Source organism: Sesamum indicum, linkage group LG5 (genome assembly GCF_000512975.1).
Source record: "Sesamum indicum cultivar Zhongzhi No. 13 linkage group LG5, S_indicum_v1.0, whole genome shotgun sequence".
NCBI classification, from domain to species: domain Eukaryota; kingdom Viridiplantae; phylum Streptophyta; class Magnoliopsida; order Lamiales; family Pedaliaceae; genus Sesamum; species Sesamum indicum.
Window position 1 is genome coordinate 2,582,391 of NC_026149.1, and position 25,034 is coordinate 2,607,424.

Here is a 25,034-nt window from a genome sequence, read left to right on the forward strand (position 1 = left end):
ATAAAATAATGAATAATAAAGAATAAAATATCACAGTTCATACCTGATTTGCTGCTACAGCTTTCAAGAATTCTGATTTCAGTTTAAATGCTGGCAGCTTTTCTCTAAATTCTAGCATTGCCTTTACATTATCAGTTTCCTACAAGTCAAGAAGCCAAGTATTTCATGAGTATTTCCAGAAAACAACCAGAGAATTTCCTGAGATCCGGTCATATACCCTCATCTTTTCCTGTTTTTGTTTCAGTTCCATATTAAGTCCTTCGGATGCAGTATCTATCTCCAATAGCGATGCCCCTCTGCCGATTTCAACTGGTTTGGATTGTAATGCTTCAGTCTCAGAGGACCTAGAAGAGCCAGTCTCGACAGATGATGTCCCATTGGAACTGTTCAATAAATTTCCAACTCTTTTCTCAATCTCCGTGGACATTTTGATCTGAAATATTGTCCAAAAGGAGAACTCACATAATGCCATAAGCAACATAACCAAACTGACATACTTAATTTTTTCCCTCTAATCTAATAGTAGCGCAAAGTACCTCTTTCTGCATGGACCCATGCCTTTCATCAAGATCTGCACGATAATTAGGCAATGGAACTTTGCTCACAACCAGCGCCTTCCCCTTATTATATGCATGGCTTTCTTTCCACAAATAAACAACCATATGATCATATTGTCAGGAAAGAATACATAATAGCTGCTTTCATAAGAAACAAAGACATTCTCCAAGTACAAGATTGAATGAACAAATTCTTCAACAAGAAGCATTGTTCTATATATATCCGTACAAATCAACTGGCCAAGCACATTGATATGAGTGGTTGATTTAAACTTTATATCTTACCACATCAAACTAATTGATAAAGCACATGTCTGTAAATGCTTGATTTGAATTTGCAAATTATGCTGTGCAACTTCTATCTATATAATTAACTGCCAAGTGCCAAAGCATGTTATTCTAAAAAGGCAACTTTTTAATTCCTTGTTATTTTATTATGCTTATGCATGTGCCGAAACAGCATAAACCATTGAACTAAATTTAATTAATCAGATCTAAACGCAAACACTTGAAAACATTCCTATATCCAATATCTGCTTTCAAATTAGTTTAACCAAAAGTTCAAACTGAATCAATTCCATTGTCCGAAACATCCTGCTGAGGCAGCAAGACAATTAATGTTGTCAAAGTTTTGTGTAACCACAAAATTTAGAAGATGATGGTCAGAGCACAAAATGATTGTAAGAGACATGTAGTTACCACAATTCTTCACTGAAATTAGAACAGTATCTAGGAGATAAAGAAACTTACAAGTATAAACCCAGCTGATAAGCCATATCAGCCAAGATTTGCTGATCATCTCTACTGAAGTTTCGCTTTATGATCAGCTCCTGCTCCCCTCCTCTCTTCATTTGTTCCATTTTTCCCCACCATTCATTCTGGTCCATCACCTCAATCTACAGACAAGCAAAAAGTTTCATGATATGCCGAATTGGACAAGCATAATTTTTTTCAGATGTATATTAGATAGTTGAACATTATAACTTCTTCTGAGCTATAGGACTTGTAGAGGAATTCTACTTCGTTGGTTTCAAGCAGCCAGCCTTGACATTGCTCTTGATACTTCGTTTCAATAGACACCAACAGAATGCAATTCCAGCTTCAAAAATAGTAAATTGTTTTAACGAGACGAATCAAATGTTCTTTACTTCTTTCTCTCCCTACCAGGTTCTCCAGAAGCATTTCATGCATAAATCTTTACCTTTCTCCGTAAGTAAACAACTCCATCCTTCAAATAAAATATCTTGCTTCTCTTGTATCAAAAATCGCTCCTACTCACAATCTACACCCTATTTTTAAAATAAAGCTTGGAGAAACTTCTGTCTCTCTCTCTTCCAAAATCAACAAACTACCAAGGTTGCAGCTTTTCACAAACAAGAAATTCAAAGAGTACCTCAGCCGCTTTCTGCCGCAGACGTTCGGCTCTCCAAACAGGATCCCACCAGCGCTGCTCTCCGCCTCCACGACCTCCACCTCTGCCGCCGCCGCGTCCCCCTCCGCGGCCTCCGCCGCCGCGACGGCCTCCTTGATAATTGGGGCGGTTAGACATGGATGTTGAGGTCGAGATCCGACAAAAATTTCTTTTAAACAAGCTCCGATTGCCGATAAACTGAAGGTGCACGAAGGATGTGAGCGGAAGGCGAAACTGAGCGAGTGGGGAGAAACAGTAATGGCGCAAGGGGTTATGAAGTAGAAGGTGCGACATTTAAAGTGCGAGTTTTGCCAATCAATGAGACGTCGTTGGGCACAATAGTTGCTATTAAACTAGCCACGTTTATTTTTGTCGCATGTTACTGAGTCGAAGGCGGGCCTCAGTAAAATTATTGGGCTTAGTTTACCGTTTCCACCTATAAGGCCCATTACAAATACGTAAGGGCATATTATTGGGCCTCAATAGCGCACTGCCCATAAGATGCCTAACTCATCTCGGGCCTTCCTGAGAAGACCCCAGTGTATGTATTTCCGCCTTCGTTTTGTTCATAATTTAAGAAAATGAAATATTGTAACGAAAAGTTTTTAAGATGAAAAATGAGAGCGCATTGTTTCACTTATAACTACGAAACAAAGTAGAGAATATTATTCAATAATTACTAGAGACATTCTTATACAAGAACCTCAAGATTATCCAATCTCCATTACTGAATCCCTAAAACGCACACGTTTTCTACACGACTTCAGGACATGTTACTCACATTGAATACACGACTCTAAGACATGTCACTCCATATATAACACGAGCTGAAGAATGCTCACAGCTGAAGACATCACCACCTTTCCATATTTCAACAAGCGCAACATCACAAACTGGAATCAGGAATCCAACTTCTTCAGACATTATTATGCAGAACAAAAACACACCACATCATGATACTCACTAGAGAATTCTTCACAGTTGGCGTCGACTGCATTAGGCCATACACAAAGTACCTAATCGCAAACATGCCAATGGATACATATGTATACGTATATCTATACGTCTACATACGTATCGTTTTTCGACCTTCAACGAGTTGTAGGTCGTTGGAGATCATTAGCCAAGAATGAATTGCCCCGAAGAGATCGCCTGATGGGGTGGTGCCAACAACACAGGATACCAACCCCACCAGTTGCCGTCATCAGACTTTCAGGTAATTGCCAGCATCCAGAGTGATCCCAAGCCCGGTATTCGCCAAATCCCGGACGGGCTGAAACGACGCGTTCAGATGATTAATCTGAAACCGGCGGATCATGGTTGCAGTGGAGAACAGCTGACTGGTCACCTCAGAGCCGGCTGGACTAATGCATCCACTGATCACATTCGCCAGCCCCTTTGAATTAATCCCAGCTCCATCAGATTGCAGCACTTCAAATATCTGTGACTCAGTTCGTTGTGGCTGCTGCTTCTCTTCCTTATCAGTTCGTTTCATGATCGTCTTCGTGTTGAGGAACCGGCCGCCACTGCCTCTAGGACGCCTCATTGCATGGAGATGGCGCGACAGGTGCAGATACGGCTGAGGAGCATAAGAAGAAATATAATCAAAATTGCATGTAAATCAATCAGATGCATCATGTTCAGCCGTATTCGCTCTACCTTGCGACGTTTGAGCAGTTTGTTCTGTAATTCTGCCTTTGCACGCGCCTTTCTGCGCCTCATGATAGCATTGTACTGCTTGGCATTAACGAAAATCGGGGCACCATCGCTAGCCATGTTCAACGGTAGCATCATCCGGCCCTGGAAAGACATTATTGAGAGAGGAAACTCCCTGTTTTTGATTCACTAGTTATAATGAATCACACATTTTAAGCAGAAGAAGAGGAAGATAAGCACAAACCGCAATTTGAGTTCCGTAAGTTGAATAGAGGCCATAGCAATGCTCTGCATAAGGATATTGTCCACAAATCTGTGCAATTTCAAGAAACAGATTGCATCTAGTATAGGTGAAGGATCATGTTCATCATTGGAATACACGAAAAACATGCAATTTTAGTCCTGTAATTTAGTAGTAATATTTTTATCCTGCACGACTTTTTTCAATTTAGCCATGCATGTAACTTTAAATATTTGGAGAGTTTAGTCCTTTTCCATCGTAATCCCAATTTTATTGCATCATGTGTATATCACATGCAATTTTCGCCAAAAAAATGATTAAAATTATCAAAATTTTAAAATTATAAGGTTAAATTGTGCAAATCAATTAAAAAATATCACACCCCCTAAATTGTAGGACTAAAATTGCATTTTTCTTACGGAATATGTGAAGAGTGTTTTACCATTGGTTGGCCGAATCCAAGCTTGAAAGGGACTTGATAGTCCATGGTGGGATAGGGTTGGAATGAGGAGAGAGTCTGCAGATTTTTGGCCCCGTTTTCAGCAATTCTGGAATCACCTAAATCATAATCTGTTTAATATGTGTGTTAACCGGCGTCCTAAATCTTAGTTTTGAGCATAAACATACATGCAAAAAATTCATGTCGTACGTAGTTTGGCAAGATGTGATTCATCGTAAATTCAAAGTGAAATATTTTTAATGTAATCAGCTTTGATTAATCAAACCAATCATATCTGACACTACTACTAGTCACTTTTCTAAATTATGGTACGAAGTACAGGCTCTCTCACTGTCCGTAAAGAATAAATTAATAGCTAGCTATAAATTCGACATAATAGGATTAACATACACATTCGATCACAAATAGGATAAAAAGTATGCATGAAAGTAAAATAATATTGGTTAATAATCAAGAATTCTTTTTTCATTACTGCATGGTTTTAAGAACTTTTCACTCAAAAGGATTAAATTTTGAAATTATACTCAAAGTAGTGTTTATAACATGCTTTTTTTTTTTTGGTGGGATTCATTTCCCAAGAAATAACAAATTCTTGGAACACATCACCACGAATAAGGTAATTATATGTTGGATCGGACCAACACCGTAGTTTAATTGGTGTACAGTTTAAGAAAGTGACCAATCACATAATAAGCATATCATACTCGCTTTGTGATTGGTTTGATTCGACCAAATCTGATCTGGATAAAAAATTTTAAGGTGTAAATATGCATCCTAAACCTTATATCAAGTATATCTTATCATTTAATTTATTAACTCTCAGTGTAATAAAATTTTTCTTTGAAAATGAAATGTTCTGAATTAAAGTATCAAATATATATTTAAGTATCACAAAATTTCCATTGAGATTTTTCTACCATTCACTTTTTATCATCCATATGATGTCTTATATATAGAACGTATCATACGAAATTATCGATTCCAAGCAATATGAAGTACAAAATATTGTGCGTAGAATTAGAGTGAAAACCTTTCAGTTTATACCACATAAAATGTACAAAAAGAGCAAATATATAGTTCAATCAAAAATATATTTATGTGTGTTTTTTGCATCTTATTTTGCAATCGAAAAATTAAAACTTAATGCATAAGACAGGGACTTGACCTACTATTCGCATCACGTTCTCTTTTGCTATTTAAATTTAATATGTTGCAGGTATTTTTGTTATTCAACATGTACGTACGGCTCACGGAGAATAATTTATTACACTTTTACGTGATTAGTTCAGTTTCATCGAATTTAATTTCAACAAAACTTTTCCTACATAGTAATAAAAAATTCAAGTGATTGTCAAGCTGTGAATTTGGTGATTCAAATTTCAGCAACTACAAGAAATTCCAAGCCAACCACAAAACGTAGCCAAAAGAAATGGAATGGGATGCAAAGAGTACTTTTATATATATAATGATTTGTAATGTATGAAATTTTTGTGCCAATCGATCAGATTGGACACCACCCAATCACATAAGCATTTAACAGTTGAATCATTTTAGTCTGCATCTAATTTGATCAAATTTGAAGTAATCATATGGTAAGTGAAACAATTAATGTAAAAAAAGAAAGAATTTCAAAAAAATGACAAATATATGATAAGTATACGTAAACTTGATATGAAATTAATTTGATCTGATCAAACCTACTTTACATAAATATTTTCCAAGTAAAAAGTGACACAAAATGACTATATCTCATTTCAAAATAAAAGAACTTAATATATATCTAGGGTTGGTCGATGCATAAATCCACCTTTAATTGCATAATTCTTAACAAGATAAACAATTTATCTTAAAGGAAGGGGGGGAGGGGGAACCCTTGTGGCCAAACTCTAGCTCTCTCCATAACAAAACTTAGTGGGAAAAAAAGGAAAATTCAAATTCAAATTCAAATTTCATGTGACCAAACATGACAAGTTTCTAATATATTTGTTATGTGATTAATGTATAGTTTAAGAAAAGTGACGATTAATTATTTGACAAGTGTATTATATTTATTGTGTGATGGTTGAATTTTACAAAACCTAATTTGAATAAAAAAATTTCTGAAAACACTATTTGTTTATTTATTCATATACCTAATTGTTAGTGACCATTATTCTCCAAAATAAAATAGAAAAAAGACATAAAAGGCTTTTTTTTCCAACCAAAAAAAGGAATATAAATAAATAAATAAATTAAGAGTTGTGTATATAGTTTGAGAAAGTATTACCAGAGAAAAGAGTGAAGTGAGTAGAATCTCCCTTTCCCAGGGCTTGCAGATCTTCAGAAACCTTTCCCACATTGAACTGATTCCCACCAGCAGAAAGTTCCAGCACAGCTGCTGCAAGCTTTGACTGGATAAAAGCATCGCCGTAACTATAAGCCCCCCCCGCCGCCGCTGCTGGCTGAGATCCCAGCCCAAGATTCCAACACGCGACTTCCGACGGTGGCGCGTTACTGTCATTCAGGGCAATCCCTTCTTGTTCTTTGAAGAATACACTATGCATGGTCGACATTTTTCAGGTTCAAGAAAAAGAACGTTTTTTCTTCTGGACCTGCGTGCCATAATTCTCGCTTTAACGATTTTGATCTACCTAGCTACAAGCCCTAACAGTGTCTGAATATAAAAATACACACACACACACACACACATATATATATATATATATACTCACAAATGGGGTGAATCAACACAAGAAAGGAAAAGAAGAAGATAAAGAGAAGAGTGAATATATATATATATATACATATATGTATATATTATGAAAAAACATGTATTTTGAAAGTGTGTGGAAAATTAAGAAATGGTACCAAGCTTAGAAGGAAATTAAAGAGACCACAGCCGTAACAAGAAGGAGAACAAATACCAAAAGTGTCGGTACGATTTCAAACAGCAGCCGCCGAGAGCGAGCGAGAGAGAGAGAGAGAGAGAGGAGAGAGAGAGAGAGAGGGAGAGGGGGGAGAGAGGGAGAGCCCAAGAAGGCGTATGTATAATAGAGATCCCAAATTTTTAGTGCCCAATAAAATATTTGTTTTATGTTAGTGTTTTTCCTTTTCACTCGTGTGCATAATTAATTGATTGTTTTTTAATTGCCAATGAAAAAAAAAATTACTGAAATAGTAAAATTAGGATTAAATGCATTTTTGGTTCTCTAATTTAAGTGGATTAACATTTTCATCTTTTAACTTTTTAGGGTAATATTTTGATTGTGTCTTTTTAATTTTTATTTTTATTTATTTTCGTTGAAAATCATCATTCTCACCCAAAAAATACATGTAATCCAAATTAATACATTATAATTAACAGATTGTATATTTGAGTTCCATAAATTTGATCAAGAAGTCATGGATTTGAGTCTCATCAATATATGGGTATTGATGTACTTTAGTTGACATTATCGTTCCACCCTAATAGTAATTATTTATTAATTAAAAATATTTCATAAGTGCATGTACAATCCGTTTTGATGGTAATTTATTATTTGTATGTTTCTTGTGAATTTATTTTTTAATTTGTTTAATTAATCAATATTTTATATAAAATAATAATAATAACACTTTATGCCAATTGTTTGTTTTAGTGCAACTTTGGTGCAATTGTTGCTTTCTCGACTCATTCTCAATTAGTACCCTAATAATAAAATTAGAAAAAAGGTAATTTTCACAAAAAAAAAATAGTAAAGAAAAGTATATTTCAGTGGACACGCGTCGCAAGATGACAATTATTGATTAGTTAAAAAGGTTTTGGAGGATAGTGCAATCCACGGCCACAAAATTAAATAGATTAATAATAATTAAAATAGAAATATATATAATATAACTTACCGTGGAGTTAATTTAATATTTTCCCAAATTAGCATTTGTTGCTTTTCCAACTCATTCTCAATTACTCCTTAATAGAAAGATTAAAAAATCAGCCTTCACATGAAAATTAAAGAAATAAAAACTATAGTAAGAAAAAATAAATTATCATTAGTGTCAAAAGTCACAATAGTTTTTTTTACGTGAAAAAAGATGGTGGTCTTTTTTTTTTAATTTTTTTATAAAATTAATCTATTTTCAATTATGATCATTTGTCACCAAAATTAAAAAAAATTAATTTTTTATTATGATTAATTATTATAATTAAAATAAAAATTATAATAAAATAATTAGCAGAAAAGATAAATTATCATATTACCATGCGAATTTATATGATACAACCATATTCCTATTTTTAAATTAAGTGTATAAGTTGTAATGAGTTGTTACGAGGTTTGATATAATTATAAATGCCCTCTCGTCTGAAAAATTATCAGTACTTTCTGGTTTTAACACCCATCAAACAATTAGCCCAATTCATTTATCTCAGTTTGGTTCCATTCATTTTTATGGTGAACTAACAAAAATGTTCTTGTTGAGCTAGTGTTGACTATAAATTGTAATTTTTTATTTATTTTTTACTAAAAATCTAAAAATATTTTTATGAACTAAGTGGATAGTATTTTCTAAAAAAATTTATTTGCCTAGTTCAATTTAAATGCACAGACACACTCACATATAATAAGACAAAATTGTCAATTCCAGATCTGCAACCAAAGATTACATGTTTTATCAAATATAATAGTGTATTTCTAATTTTTTAAACTATAGGGAGATATTCGTAATTAATAAAAATTAAAACAAATCAATTATATAAAAAATATAATTAATATTATACTTTTAATTGTATTCTTTACAATACTTAATTATAAGTCATAAAATTAGACTTAGTAATTTAATTTACATAAAAACGTTGACTTTGAATTTGAAATTCCGTACGTCTATTTATAGTTAGTGGGCAGACACGACACGAACTAATCTACTGCAATTAATTAATTAATTAATTAATTAGTTAATGACAAGCTAAACTATATTACCTGTAACCATAATAATCAATTAAATGAAAATTACATATTTTAATGTATTTAATAATCAATAGTAAGAAATATATGTAACTTTTTTAATAATCTTTAGAAACTCTATGTTGATTCAATTTGCAATACAAATCAAAATAAAAAGTATAAATAGAAGAGATATGATTATTCAGACTCGTGACAATAACGAGTCCTATCATCACAGACGAGCATTCATTTCAATAAAATTCTATCATCCATTGCTAATATGCATCAGTAAATTTGGTAAATTTTGATTAAAATAGAGGGATCTATTTATTAAACAAAAATAACCATCAGAAGTACGAGATGTAATTTTTCTAACTATAAAATATCTACATACAATTCAACCAAAGCTCGGAAAAGAAATATGTAATTATTCCTTAGAAAAATTTAAAATAAGTGTTATTGAACGTTTGGCTTCAAAAAAGTTGTTTCGATTGTTTGATTACCGCTCAACTCTTGACTCAGGTTTCTCCCTGTCTTTTCCTTTAGCACAATTATATAATTCTAGGGCAACTTAGTAAATTTTAACATAAGTACTTAACATTATAGATCGTGTTAACTTATTATCCCAACTTTGCGAAATTTACAAGTTATCATATATAACTACTTTTCAGTCAGATTTTCTATCGGAAAAACAACATATGCAATGCACACGTATTGTTTAAGGGTAGTACGATATTTGATGAGATGTTTTTTTTCTAACAGAAACATGGCCATATATGATAGATAACTTACAAATTTTGTAAAATTAAGATGATAAATTAATAACAACATTTAAAAAAAATATAATTCGAATGAAAAAAAAATATAATATATATATATATTTTTTTTTAAGACTTATTTTCACAACAACAATAATCCATAGTGGTTGATTATTAGGTCGTAGGTAGGCGCGGGTGTATTGATGCTACATGGCCCAAAAAGTGCCTAAGATGTCAGTGTAAAAAGTTTTCTAATAAATAATTGTTATTGCATTTGCATACCTTTTAACCAAAAAAACAAAGATGATTATTGCCAGACAATTGTACGTAGCAGCCAAGCCATCAACTTCTCCAAAAACTTTTGAATGCCAATGTTCCATCTTAGCTGCCCTAAACATTCATTACTCAATTCATTTCTCCATATTTATCCAATATAAATACACATTCTTTTTTAGTTTTATAAGTACAAATACCGTCCTCGAATCGAACTGTGAAAATTAAAGTAATATTTTTTAATGTATTACTAAAATACGAGTGAGCATTCTAGAAGCTTATAAAAATTACGACATGATAATCATTGAAAAAAATTAAGTGATTATTATTAATAATATTTTATCCTAATGGTTGAGGTTGAGATTGAGATTTCACGATCAAATAAGTGATCATAGTTTCGAGTCCTGCATGATATGTGGGTATTTCATGTACTAATTGAACTGAAGTATTGCTCAAATGCTCAATTTTATTAAAATATTGATATAATTATCTGATTATCGTTTCTTAAAAATAAAAAATAAAAAATGGAGATAATAACAAAGAAAAGCACAGTAATTATTATTTGTATCTTTCCTTGTTATTGCTCGGTTTTGGTGGTCCAAACTCCTTTTTCACTCTACTCTTTATTTCTCTTTTAAAGCCTTTATTGAACCATTTAGGGGTACTTTAGTTGCTCACTTTATTGCAAAATTACAAAGTAATTGACCACTAATTAGGTAATGGGGCGTGACACCAATGATCCCTAATTATTACTGTGATTAAGGTTGAGATTCTCGTGATTTAGTTCGAGGTTATAGAGGTAAAATATTTTTTTAGTCCCATAAAATAAGGGTATAATTCATTTTAGTACCACAACTTTGGTAGGTGTCGCTTTTATCCAATAAAACTCATAATCACGTATTTTTAGTTCCCAAAAGTCTTGTGTGTTGTGGTTTTGGAACTAAAAATGCATTTGAAACTAAAAAGACGTAGTTTTGGGACTAAAAAGGCCCAAAATCACATTTTTTGAGAATAACATAACATGATTTTGTGTTTTATGGAACCAAAAGCGTCACCTGCCACAGGTACAGTACTAAAAAAATTCTACCCTTATTTTATGGGACTAAAAAAATATTTTGCCCAAGTAATAAGTTCAAGTCCCATTGCATGTGTGGATGATTGCCTCATTTTTATATGAATCTATTGTAATTTGTTATTTTATAATTCGTAATTAGTTATATTAATATACTGATTGAATCGATGTATTGTTCAATTAATGCTCAATTTATTCAAAAATTGATGTAATTATGTAATTACTGTTTTATTTATTTAAAAAAAAGGTAATGGGGCATGACACGTGTCAAAAGCCCAAGTGGAGTAGATGGTGGAAAGCATAACAATTAGGGTCTTCCCCATGTTTTCATTTTGTACTAAAACTGAAGGAGATGAATTTGCAATCCAGATCAGAGAAGAGATGAGCAAGCAAGACAATTTGTTGTCTTGATTAAGCTTTGGAAATGGTAGGCACCCAACACTTCATTGGACTCATCTGGACCTTTTTAAGGAAAAGAAAAAACATCAATTTCAACATTTATAATATTATAAAAAAAAAATTATCGTACCAATTTTTGAAAATTCAAATTCATCCTTTATTTTATTTTTTATCCTTTGAAAAAATTTGATCAAATTAGTAATTTCAATATTTTTTAATAATTCATATTATATATTTTTTTCTCTTAATCACCTATTACTTTATATTTTTCTTTCACATTACTTTTCCATATTTATTATAATTTATAATTATATGTATTCTTTTAACAATTTTTTTGCTTATCATCTCACACTAAAAAAATTTTTATATGCTTATGCAAACTGCTTGTGAAAAACTAATATTTAATTAATTACAACCTGCATGGTAATTAACATCACCCAACATGTCATCAATCCATTATTGTCTCTATTTTAATATGTGATTATGGAGAAGTGAACCTTGCGAGCTAGTTGCACCAATTTCCTGGATTTCCGGCCTCACTTTTCAACAATTCTCACCCTAAGGGTCAAAGAGATAGATACAAATTGTTTTTTGTTCAAGATGTTTGTCCAAACTTAATATCTTATAAGAAGTTTGAAAACTTATAAAATTTTTAAACATTATTTGACATTTTTCTTTGGAAGTTTATAAAATTTTAATTAAAATAATATATTTTGAATTTTATAGGATTTTTAAGAAAAAGTTAACTTTCACCAACTTTTTTCGAAACATCTTATAAGCTCTTCAATTTTGACATTCGGTAAAAAAATATCACTCATAATTTTGTCAGTATTTTCACTTATACCCTTCACATAATTGGCATTTTGTCCCTGAAATAAAATTATCTATTTATATGATTTTAGATTCTTACAATTTGACGACTTTTTCATCCATTATTATTATATGAAGAGCTTATTATAACAAACACTCGAATAAATAAGCTTTGAAATTTTAAATAAGACTTTTTAGATAAATTTAGCCAACACCCCGTAAATTTTGCAAGATACCGCTTGTGTACAATGGTTAGTTTTCACTCCCAAAATATGGAATTTGGTCCCGTTAGATATTAATGTGTTTATACCAATGGTGTCTTATACAATTTCAAAACTAAAATTAAAGTTTCATGAACAAATTTGAAATTATTTACCCGAACCTCACTAGACGTGTCGGTATTAATTTATCCCACTTTCTGTAAATTTATTTTAATTATCACTCTATTCTTTGCCATAATGATGTATTATTTCATTTATTGAGATATCGATATAGTCATAGAACTATTCATAATATGCAAAACACATTCCCATGCATTTATAGCTTTGCACCAACTTTACAATCAATTCAGATCCGCTAACCTAAAAATGATCACACATCGTTAACAAATAGTGATGTGATTGGATTGAGTTGATGCATGTACAATGATCGACAGCGATGGCCACGGCGAGTAGGAGAAGTGTACATTGGCTTTTATCTTTATATTCCTCAATTGTGATAAAATCTTGATATTAAAATAGCAATACATATGGTGGCTGTTAATTTGTAATGCACTATTAAGATCTCAGCCAACACTACGTACCACAATATCAGAGTGGGGGGACCAGCAATTGAGCAAGTGGTGCTCCCTTTTCTACTCATATAAATATTGATAATATAACACAAATTCAAATACGGGATAATTATATGATTCTTCACTAAAGTGTGATTCTTCTCTATATTGCAATGTAATTACATGAACATTATTAATGATCTAAAAAGTTACATTTGCTATTATTGGTATTCATTTTGTCCAATTAGCAAATCCACTCTTGGTGTTCATTTCTGTCCAATAAATAGATCCATTATTAATAAATTCCGTCCAACAATTAGTGTGTGATGTGCTATTCCAAACAATGCAATCTATTGAATATATTATACTATTTACCTTATAAATTAATTTAATTACAAGTACATATCTCCTCACAAGTATTAGTGTGTGAAATATACGAGAGTAGTCCAATAAAAAAAAAAAGGATAATTAAACTTCCCTTCTTTAAAATTTAATATAATTACACGTAAACCTCTTGTAGTTTGAAAACTACATTTAACACCTCTGATGTTTGCTTCCATATAACAAATAGTCTCTCCATTAGTCAAAATTCACCAAATTTGTTGATATTAACAAAAAAATTAAAAACAAATTATATTGCCGGCTAACTTATTACTGATTTGTTGCAGGTCAAACAAATCTTTTTATGATCAAATTACATTCATATATCTTCACGCATTAATACATGTGAGGAATATATTTTCACCATTATAAGAGTAGTTTAGTCGAAAAAAAATTGTTTGGCCTGCAATATATTAATCAAGGTTAAATATCAGTTTTCATTCAATTTTTTTTATTATATTAACAAATTCAATAAATTTTGATTAATGGAGAGACTTATTTGCTAGAAAAAAAACAAACCTCCAAATGCTATTTCCCAAACCACAGAAAGTTTACGTGTAATTACACCAAACCTCACGGGAAGAATAGGTAACTATCCCAATAAAATGCATGACCTGCAATAAATTTGTAATAAATCAATTAAAATAAATATGAATATCATTCGACTTTTTCTGCTGATGTTCGTAAAATTTCATAAATTGACTAATCAACATATTTATTTATTAGATGGAATTACACGTCAACGATACTTTAAATTCATCTTCAACCTACTAGGTAGTCAAATATCATTAGAGCTTCGAGTGTAATTGGTCGGAGTAGAGGTAAGTTTTATTTTTCCTGTTAGCATCACAGATATCCTTATCCCACAAATGGAGATGAAACTAATTTTAATTAGAATGTAAACAAAATAGTTAAAGATCATCCAACAAATGTAACTTTGGGATTTCAAACCCTTACTCCTTAACAAAAATCCCATCTTCAATGTCCAATTGCTTGCCACGGAACTAAAACCTTTTGTTAAATTATAATGAATTTGAGTATCCTAATACTTTTACGTCTTGTCATTTTCTCACATATAAATCAATTTGCCAAAAGTTAATTACGAGAAGTCCATAATGGATTTTGTAGTATGTAATAAACCATGTTCAGATCAACTTTTGCAACTCCATCTCAAAATAATTTTCTAAAGTTAAAATTAATCACATAAGATATAAATTTACACTTATCATATGATTGACATACAATTCAAGAAGATTAACAAACACATAACAAGTATAACAAAATTTTATAAATAATATGGCTAAATCAAAACTCGGAACTTGTCCTTTCTTAGCTTTAAGGGCCAAGGTTCCTCCTCATGGAGGAAAAGAAGTAGATAAGCATTCATGCTAAAGGAGTTGAACTTTTCCCATTTTAGCTAATAATTATCTCCTTAGGTATTTTCATAGCTCAAGACAATTATATTCTATTATGGTGGCTTCAATATTTATCTTGATCTTGAAGCCTCAAAGAAGTTCGTTCTCCCAAATCCAATAATTTCTTGTTTATTTGCTTACAACATGCCCACCACAATCAATATAAGAAACTCCATGTAGAGGAAAAGAAAAGTACACCTGGAAATCAGTGTTTGTCTCTGGCAAACTGGCTGTGACAGAAAGGAAGCATCAATTTAAGGCGAACATGTCCAGCAGTTTCACCTGAGCACAACAAAATTAAAGCTACAGATTCAATATCAACCACACTGCTCTTCATACTTGCCCACATCACATGTTAGACATCAACATCATTAATAAGAAAATTCATTTTGTCATCACCTGCTCACTTTAGTTCATGTTCATTGGAGTAAACCCATAATCATAATTTCAGCAAAACCCAGAAACAAGACACAAAATAGTTGCTTCACAATAAGCCAGGAGATAGGAAACGTCAGATGACAAACAGATCATGTGCATTCCCGGAAGTTAACCTCTCCATCTTCTCCCTCGTGATATTTGAATATTCTTCAGTAGGAGAAGAAACAAATTCAGTTGCGATTTCTAATGTTTCTGTCACAGAGAAGAGGTGCGACAAACAAGCATGTGAAGTACACTTATTAACAATATGCATACATGACTGTCTGTACAATGTGCAACTAGCAAATGCTTCGCATGGAAACTGAGAACACCAGAGAAGGAGATTCAACAAAACAATCACAGAATACACACACATTTACTCAACCAAATCTCATCAGCCTGTATATACAATATGCTAGTTAACATGCTTCAACTAAGACTAATTCAGCATTTCTCAAGAATTCTGCACAAGTGCCAAGAAAATTAGATACATAAAACTAACATAAGGGATGCCACGCAAATCCTGAATTTATATTCCCAAAAAGACAATAAATGCAAAAAAAAACATAATAATAAAGCTTTAATACAACTTTTATTATTGTAGTACTACATAGAAAATCCAAACAAGCTAGTCTTCAGAAAAGAGGTAGTTTAGAAACAGAAATATAGAAAACCAAACAGAAAATTAACATAGGTATATTGTTTGCATATCAAACAGCATTCTATCCTCAGAAATGACCACCCCGGAGGCGAAGAACAAGGTGAAGGGTTGATTCTTTCTGGATGTTATAATCTGCAAGGGTACGGCCATCTTCGAGCTGCTTCCCTGCAAAGATCAGCCGCTGCTGATCCGGTGGTATCCCTTCCTTGTCCTGAATTTTTGCCTTCACATTATCAATTGTATCAGAGCTTTCCACCTCCAAAGTGATTGTCTTCCCTGTCAAAGTCTTTACAAAGATTTGCATCCCACCTCTCAATCGCAAAACTAGATGAAGAGTAGACTCTTTTTGAATATTATAATCAGCAAGAGTCCTGCCATCTTCAAGCTGCTTACCAGCAAAGATCAATCGCTGTTGGTCTGGAGGAATGCCTTCCTTATCCTGAATCTTGGCCTTGACATTGTCGATTGTGTCTGAACTCTCAACCTCTAATGTAATGGTCTTCCCAGTCAAGGTTTTGACAAAAATCTGCATGCCACCCCTCAATCGCAGCACAAGATGGAGGGTCGATTCCTTCTGAATATTGTAATCTGCCAAGGTCCTTCCATCCTCAAGTTGTTTGCCAGCAAAGATCAATCTCTGCTGGTCTGGAGGAATCCCCTCCTTGTCCTGAATTTTTGCTTTGACATTGTCAATTGTGTCTGAGCTTTCAACTTCCAGGGTAATAGTTTTACCAGTAAGAGTCTTCACAAATATTTGCATCCCACCACGAAGCCTGAGGACAAGGTGGAGTGTAGATTCCTTCTGGATATTGTAATCTGCAAGAGTTCGCCCATCCTCAAGTTGCTTCCCAGCAAATATTAGCCGTTGCTGATCAGGCGGAATCCCCTCTTTGTCCTGGATCTTTGCTTTGACATTGTCAATGGTATCTGAGCTCTCAACCTCAAGAGTGATGGTTTTCCCAGTAAGGGTTTTCACAAAAATCTGCATCCCACCACGAAGACGGAGGACAAGGTGGAGCGTAGACTCTTTTTGGTTCTTAATCAGATCATGAACAATTAAAAGTCAGAAGTCTAAAACTCAACGACTTACATTCAGATGAATTTGCCAATAAAATCTAGTTTAGTTGGCAAAATTAAAGTCTCATAACTATTAGATCATGAGTTCAAATCCCATCAATAATTAATGTGTAAAATGTAATATAACCAATTTACTTAAAGAACAAAAAATTCTGACAAGTTTCAGACACGAATCATAATAGGATTATATTACTAATATCACAAGAAGGAATTTAAAAGTCTAGAATTCAACTTACATAATAACTAATACTCTAGTGGTTGCATCTCTAATAACCTCAATATTTGCTCTAATGAACCTAACCTTTCCTTCAGGTGACGATTAAGTGGCCTAACAGCGGTACATTGTTTCGGTGAAAGAGATGTACGAGTTCACGTCCCTATGGCGTTAGAAAATCAACTTTAATCCTCCTTGAGAAAAGACTTCTCTTACATAGAGAATTTATTATAGCCGAAATTATGCTTTTGCAAGTATTAAATTATGATTGCTGATATCCGTGTACTTTAACACGAAACTATAATATATAATAATATATTCTCCAGAATGATGTATCATCAATTTTCCGCGTGAAATAGTCAAAACTTTGTAGGACCAATATATTCCTTGTTTAAATTAGTGGGCCAGAAATTGAAATAATTGCAAAACTTGGTGCTGAATTTTTTTGTTTCTGAATGATTTGGTGCTGACTTTAAATTGTCCTATGGAACTTATATTGCACTTGGTATCACAGTAGGGCTCATAGCTATCTGTACGACATATAATTTTAAGCTCGAACAGTCTCCATAAAGAACCTTAATAAAAGAAGAAAAGCATTCACAATTAAATTTTCTACACAGTATACCTAATTATCTTCAATTAAAAAGAAATGTAAATTTAAGCAAAATCTCTATCTTAATATGAATGTCAATTCAATTTTCCTCTTATGGTGGAGACGTAATATTTTGTCTGACAATCGTATAATTTGTATTAGAATCAAGAACCATAATTATTCATATTGGCAAAAAATTGCCAACCTCTGCGCTCTTATTAGTAAACTATAATTTGAAATATAGGGGCTGTTGTACCATTAAAATATGGTAGTGTATCATTTTTACTATCAACAATGACTTTTTACACAGTACTACAGTAGTTATTTTTCTACTTTGTAATAGATGTTTATGGTTGATGGTTGAATGGTTGGTGGCTGACTTTAAATTAACTCTTGATGTTAACATTTTTTATATAATGATGCACTCAAACCAATTTTCTCAAAAGAAAACGGAAATGGCTAATCCATATGAGTTCATGTTTCAGTTTGATCCACAGAAGCATAATACAAGGGAGCTAGTGATGAGCATAGTAATACTTCAGATTGCATGTGGATTGTAATAACCTAATTTTGTAGCATATTAAGTTTTTAAATTTGTACCTTTTATAATTTGATTATTAAATGTAAAAGAAACATGAATGCTTAATATGCTCTATAAGAAATGATCATATTGATATCATTGGAATATTGCAAACAATACAATCCATCAATTCAAGCAACTGATAAGAGACAGATTTCAGACAAAATTACTCTGATAGAATTTGCAGTGAACACACAAATTCCGGAAACAGCATACCTGCATGCATTTGTCTACTGATTTTCTCCTCTCCATTTGTCCAGAGCGAACGATTCCTGCTTTCCATGTCAGGCCTCAAAGAAGTCTTCTCTACCCAGTTTCAGTAAATCTGAGATGGAAAATGATTTAGATTCACGATGCATAGAATGTGTTAATTAGGAAACAAATGAAGGGTCAAATAGTATTCATTATTTTGACAGTTAAAAGGAAAAAAATACCATACTTGAATAAAACAGGCCCTTCTTCTCTACTGCAACAGTTATACCATCCAGAAACAAACTTCTCTAGTTCCTGACTTGTTTTAAGCAGAAAGGTAATATGAGATACTTTACACCCCAAAAAAGGTAGTGAAAAGTTTTTCTCTGATTTTGGATCCAAGAACATGGGTCATGGCTGTCATCTTCTCCACATGATCTCCGTCATCATTTTTTCATTATTTCTCTCAATTTTGCCCACATTTTCAACAGAAAACCCTCACTCAATGTACCAGGATACCACATTGTAAAGGTGGAGGTAATCCTAGAACTCAAGATCAAAAGTTCAGATTTTTGCTCGAACTCAAGAGCTTCAGCATTGGAAAATCAAGAAATGATGATTCTGTTCTCGCCCTCACTGGGACCCAGCGGACCCACCAGAGCTCCAGTTCCTTCTCTGCTGCCACACTTCCATCTGCATCATTGCCATAACCATCCTGCACCAGCATTCAATCCCACGAACCATAAGGTACAGATGAAAATTTAAGGGACAGCGACAAGAGTATTGACAGCAGACCCTGCATCTGCTGGAGTCACCTCTGTTGTATGTGCAACTGAGCTGTTTTTTTCCTGCCTCAAATTCAAGAAACAGAAGCAAAGAACTATGCGTATCCATCTAAAGACATCAACTCATTGGATTTGGATATTAAGATAGCCCCAGGACTCTACACTATAGTAGGCATAGATAATTTGGCCATTTCCCTCGACAACCGAACGGCTGAATCTGGTTCTAATGATGATGAAAGTGACGCTGCTAATTCAGTTTGAATAGTATGTAGCAGTGTGGGCGACTTATCTGCAATGCATTGTATGTGTTCAGTGGCTAATGGAAGCTCTCCAATGTCAGCCAAGTAATTCAGCAAAGTTAAATGGGACTATATATTAGTATAACATTAAAGTTAATTGACAAAATTACAAAAAACATTCAATAGATAAATAAAGGGTTAAAGTTGTTACCTAATCAAAATGACTCCAAATATCAACATAAATTTGAGACATAACGAACAAGAGTAGAAAAATATTTGTGGGATAGTGAGAGATCAAAAAAATTCGAGAGGGATTGATGAAATAGAGAGAAAATAAGAAGGAAAGAAGATAGTGACATTAAACGAAGAGAGCACACATATTTAGCTGTTAAGAAATAGCCGTTGATTTAGATTTTGAAACATTTTTTTTACCGTTGAAATACAACCATTGTATTTTATTTGGAACAGTCTCAGTTATAATAAAGAAATAATACAAAAAAATAGTTCCAATTTTATTGAATTTCAGAATGATTTTTGAAACATATTACTCTTAAATAAAACTAATAATTTGGAATGATTTTTCGCGTAATTGATTAATGGTGTTCCAAAATCATTCCAAATTGTACCTCATTTTGGAATACATTTTCGAACTGTCATCTTTTGGACATCCATTGTCACACATATAGGAATGGTCAACTCAAGACCCTCCCTAATTCTAATATTATGTTCCAAATAGAGTTTCAACCATTTACCATTACTATTTTGTAACGGTATTTGGATCGAATTTTGTAACTGTTTGTTTGGAACTCATGCTAGATGATTTGCCCATTCCAAAATTATAACAAAGAAATTGTAGATCATAACATCTTCTTTCAATATCCATTCATTATGTGTTACAAAGACCGTTCGAAGATGGAATGGGTTTAGAACGGTTGCCCTGACCGTGCCAAATCCTGTCTTTTTTTATATTGTGGTGATGTGCTGTAGCCAAATCCCATCCATAAAGGTGGTTGGTGGAGCACAAGATCTAGGATCCGATCATAGCACAAGAGATGGGATCCCTAAGATCTCTAGTTTTACAAGCTAGCTTAAGGAACTATGACTATAAAAAAAGGCCGACTTGGAGCGGGTTTAGGAACGATTTTTTTTCGGTTTGGAGTGGTTTGCAGGACCCCGAACTTCTTTTGGATCATTTTTGGAACGGTTTGAAATCTATCCTTAAAAAATGGCATTACAAAAATTTTAGGAACGAATAAGGCAAGAACTTCATTTGGGACGTCAACTGTTACAAACTATGAAAATCGTTCCTAATATTAAATTTGTCAAGAAAAATTTATTTTTTAATTGGAATGGTCAGTCTTATTTAGGAACACGTATATAAAATTATTTTAGTAATGGTATTAGCAATCGTTTTCTGAGTTTGGGACACGAACTTAAAACTGAAATAGCAATGGTAATAGGAACGGTCGGGAAACGGAGAGGGACTTGATAACGGATTGATAAGTGGCGGAAGTATGGGAGAACCCCGGTTGTTGAGACGCCCAGTTGAAGAACCCAAAAGCGAGGGAGTGATGATTGAGGAGGAACGGGTCGATAACTCGGGCAACAAGGACCGGACTCAGTGAGTCCCGGCAGCCGAGTTGGTGGAGGGTTTGCTCTAGCGACGGTGTCCATGGCCGCGTTGGTAGCGTTTGATTGGACACGGCGAGCAGTGCTCTGCTAATCACTCCGGCAAACTCAGTCACCGACCGTCTCATTACACCCCTGTGCGTGAGCATGAGATCGACAAATTTTAGGTAATAGCATTTCGCACCCTTAAATTACATCGAATTTGCACAGTCCGCTCTTAAATTTTACAAATAGCATTTTCCAACCCTCCAAATAGCATATCATTGGCAGATTGCATCCTCAAGCTACTGGAAATTTCAAGGGAAGTACAACTTTCACATGGTTTTTCGCTGCATCAAATTTTTTCGTCCACCATGCGTTCTGGTTTACACACAATCAGTTAACTCTCACGCTACTCTACTCAAGTCCTCGTGTTCCATATAGTTTTAGGGTTACATGCACATATTACGGCATGAATATAAACAACACAAAATTTGCAAAGCTCAATAACTCAAAAGAAACTACTAGCTCAGAACTAAGAGCTGCTAACTCTAACATCTAGCTCCTAATTCATAGCTCGGAGTTCATAGAAAATAAGATCAGTAGCACTTTACCCTATTCCTCTCTTTGACTCTGAATGGGACGGCGCATACACTGTTTTTTAGAGCTTCATTTCCACATGGTCAAAAAAAGCTTGATTAAAGATATAGAAAAGCAACTACTTCCTATGATTTTATCACTCTTGAGGCTCATAAAAAATACATTTAAGGAAACTATAGAAACTACAACCTTGCATTAATGACTAAGTACAAATACAAGAAAATTTGCCAAAGATTTGCACACAATTATGCAACTCAAGGGCCATGGACATTTTTAAGGCACATCGAAATTGCAGTGGACATCCCCCAACTATTGGGAAAATAAACAACCGATCATGTTTCAATATTTCCCAGCAAAGCATCCAGTCATTGCCATGTGCTGTACACTTTGCTGGAGAATTATTTCAGCATGATTGTGTGCGTATTTTCCCAGCAGTAGTAGGATATCCACTGCAACTTTGATGTGCCTTAAAAACGCCCATGGCCTTTTGAGTTTCCCAGTATTTTGCTTCAACATTTTATGGCTTCTTCGTGAACCCAAAATCTTCAAAACATTAAAAACCTCCGATATGCTCTCCCCCACCCGGAAAAACACACACACAGAGTTAAATAAACTATAAAAGGAACAAACAACAAGAATAAGTGAAGCATAGACCACATTCCAACAGATACTGTTTCCACATTAAACTATCTGGTTTCATTTTGTATCAAAGGGGATGAGATAAAAACTTCCAAGGTTCCCCATCAACTTCAATATTACATCAACTTGTCAGACCAAGAATGGTTCCCTCACAAAATGAGGGCTGAAAACTAAATAATAATATTGCTGAGTAAAAAAAGGAATATTATCCTTTCTCAAAATCAAAGAACAATGCCCATCATCCAAATACTAGTAGAGATAGTATACAATCAGATCCTTATCCTGGTGGATAGCGCAAATTCTCTCTAACTAACTTCAACAATCAGTTGCATAATATCATGCAGATTCAACACTCATACATCAATTATATTTCTTAACTCTTTGCAATTCAGCGCAATCTTGGGATAAAGATTTATACAACATCCGAGTTTCACATGTTTGACTTCTCATGGTAATTGGTTTTATAAAAATTACCTTAACGTAATCATTAATTTTACAAAAGTAGTTGACCAAATATTCAAATCTAATTCTACAAACACAATTACAAGAATCCAAAACTGATTATAACTCGGATTGTTATACTTGGCAATCATAATCGATCATCACAATATAAGTCCAAAAGTAATTTTGATAATTTCACTGCCTGCAATACTCGCCTCCTTATCATGAAACCACGCAAACGTATCAACAAACCACGAAACCCTAATATTCGATCAAGAATCAAGATCCAGATTGCTATACACAATAATCAAGATCAGAATAAAAATCGCAAATTCGCTCACCCTGATCCCTCAGTGTAAACATAGACAAAAACATCCACCAATGAACCACTATGATTTAATCGGTATAATGACACGAAGAGAAAACAACATCTAGCAGCCCAATGAATAAATTTCAATTGAAATAAGAGAAAATATGTTTTACCTTGGGGGAGCGCGTCTGTTGAGATGAGAACTTGGAGAAATTTGATGAGGAAGAAGAGGAGAGATCGATGAGAGAATAGAATTGGGGATTCGGGTTGTGAAGTTGTCCTTATATATACAGGTGGGGTGAGGTCGGCCGAAAGATCAGCTCTTCCTCTCGTAAGCAATGACGAAACCTCAGCCCGTAATCTCAGAAATATCACGGCACTCAATTAAATCAGAGAGCAACTACAACCATGAAACATAAACCGGTGACACAACATGAAAAAGTAGCCTCATCAGTCACACAAACATAAGCAAACAATTAAATATGCAACAAAAGTTTTATGTCAGATATATCTTCTATAATTATGACGAGAAATTCAATTATTTTACAAAGCCAAATATGAAGTGAATAAAAGTTTTATATAGCAATACATAGAATGTAAATAAGATTAGGTAAATTATTTACAATTTTTTAAAAATTAATAATGTATTTAAATGTGAATTCAATCTAATATAGAGATCTTAGTAATGGTTTCAATCGGACAGATAATAATGTATTATTAATAATAATATAAGATTCATGGTTATCCATTTAAGTGGGGTACATCCCATAATAATGGTAGCCCTGGAAACGAGTCGAGCTCGACCATTTTTGTCGAGCTCGAGCTCGAGCTCGACTCTGTAACTTCAAGCTCGAGCTCGAGCTCGAGCTCGACGAGCTCGCCCAGGTTGAGCTCGAGCTCGAGCTCGACACTCTATTCTCGAGCTCGACCTCGAGCTCGAACTCGAGTTCGATTTCACGAGCTCGAGCTCGAGCTGCCGAGCTCGAACGCGAGCGACAAAACAGCAGTGACAACCAACAACAGAACAGCAACAAGCAACAACAGAACAGCAAAAATGGACTTTTCGTTGGTGATATTGGCAAAAGCAATTCCAAATATTTTTAGTTTGTAAAACTTCTAAAATTTTAGTTTGTAAGATAAGATTTTTAGGATATTTTGCACCAATCAATTGCAGAAGCAACCTTGTAACAGAGAGAAGGATTACCTCGTCGCTGTCGACGAGCTTTTCTTGTTGCCGTGAATTTGGGGGGCTAGGGTTCGAAGATGTTTGGGGAAGAAATAAGAGAGGGGAAAGAATGGAGGTAGAAAGAGAAAGAGAGAGAGAAAGAAAGAAAAAGGAAGAAGACGATGAAAAGAAAGAGAAAGAGGGGTTTTTGATTTGAGTCATTTGACTTTTGGTGTTATTGTTATAATTATTATTATTATTATTATTATTATTATATTATTATTATTATTATATTATTATTATTATTATTATTATTATTATTATTATTATTATTTAAAATTATGAGATCAAATCATAAAATTTTTATATAGATATAGTTGAAATTAATATATATTCACAATCTGTAAAATT

The 25,034-nt window shown here is 33.5% G+C and overlaps 3 protein-coding genes and 1 long non-coding RNA gene across 7 annotated transcripts in view; all 4 read right to left on the bottom strand.

The window, feature by feature from the left end:
• The window catches only part of LOC105161717 (DExH-box ATP-dependent RNA helicase DExH1), an 8,076-nt gene extending 5,791 nt beyond the window's left edge, over window positions 1–2,285 (bottom strand). Inside the window, exons 1-5 of one of the 2 annotated variants that reach the window (XM_011079507.2) lie at window positions 1,951–2,285; window positions 1,308–1,453; window positions 537–636; window positions 218–433; window positions 44–139 (exon numbers count right to left, since the gene is read on the bottom strand). In XM_011079507.2, coding sequence (XP_011077809.1) covers window positions 44–139; window positions 218–433; window positions 537–636; window positions 1,308–1,453; window positions 1,951–2,262 — 870 coding nt within the window. In that variant the 5' untranslated portion in view covers window positions 2,263–2,285. Of the gene's footprint in view, window positions 1–43; window positions 140–217; window positions 434–536; window positions 641–1,307; window positions 1,454–1,950 lie in introns of those variants that run through there. The other variant, XM_020693930.1, reaches the window with a different exon arrangement.
• Window positions 3,064–7,367, bottom strand: LOC105161718 (nuclear transcription factor Y subunit A-10-like). 3 transcript variants are annotated; one of them, XM_011079509.2, is made up of 6 exons: window positions 7,229–7,367; window positions 6,592–6,916; window positions 4,308–4,423; window positions 3,869–3,937; window positions 3,628–3,768; window positions 3,064–3,547 (listed from the first exon to the last, which is right to left on the bottom strand). In XM_011079509.2, the coding sequence occupies exons 2-6, from the start codon at window positions 6,875–6,877 to the stop codon at window positions 3,173–3,175; spliced, it is 987 nt and encodes a 328-aa protein (XP_011077811.1). In that variant the 5' UTR covers window positions 6,878–6,916; window positions 7,229–7,367; the 3' UTR covers window positions 3,064–3,172. The 3 variants fall into 3 exon arrangements, with proteins under 3 accessions (XP_011077811.1, XP_011077810.1, XP_020549354.1); XM_011079508.2 differs by having other exon boundaries at window positions 4,308–4,435; XM_020693695.1 differs by having other exon boundaries at window positions 4,308–4,435; window positions 7,173–7,308.
• Window positions 16,094–19,986, bottom strand: LOC105161719 (polyubiquitin 3). The gene is made up of 4 exons (XM_011079511.2): window positions 19,652–19,986; window positions 19,084–19,551; window positions 18,861–18,969; window positions 16,094–17,217 (listed from the first exon to the last, which is right to left on the bottom strand). Exons 3-4 carry the CDS (start codon window positions 18,894–18,896, stop codon window positions 16,249–16,251), a joined length of 1,005 nt encoding a protein of 334 aa, XP_011077813.1. The 5' UTR covers window positions 18,897–18,969; window positions 19,084–19,551; window positions 19,652–19,986; the 3' UTR covers window positions 16,094–16,248.
• LOC105161720 lies at window positions 21,350–24,818 on the bottom strand. The gene is made up of 3 exons (XR_847794.2): window positions 24,663–24,818; window positions 23,632–23,858; window positions 21,350–21,624 (listed from the first exon to the last, which is right to left on the bottom strand). It is a non-coding gene; the product is annotated as an uncharacterized LOC105161720 (long non-coding RNA).

Bases quoted from the DNA above. Each gene is read 5' to 3' on its own strand.
- LOC105161718 (XM_011079508.2), bottom strand. From the start codon at position 6,877: ATGTCGACCATGCATAGTGTATTCTTCAAAGAACAAGAAGGGATTGCC. The intron at 4,436-6,591 runs GTAATACTTTCT...CATATTAAACAG, and splicing joins TCACTTCACTCTTTTCTCTG to ATTATGATTTAGGTGATTCC. The intron at 3,769-3,868 runs GTTTGTGCTTAT...ATGTCTTTCCAG, and splicing joins CTTACGGAACTCAAATTGCG to GGCCGGATGATGCTACCGTT.
- LOC105161719 (XM_011079511.2), bottom strand. From the start codon at position 18,896: ATGGAGAGGAGAAAATCAGTAGACAAATGCATGCAG. The intron at 17,218-18,860 runs GTATGCTGTTTC...GATCTGATTAAG, and splicing joins CAGTAGACAAATGCATGCAG to AACCAAAAAGAGTCTACGCT.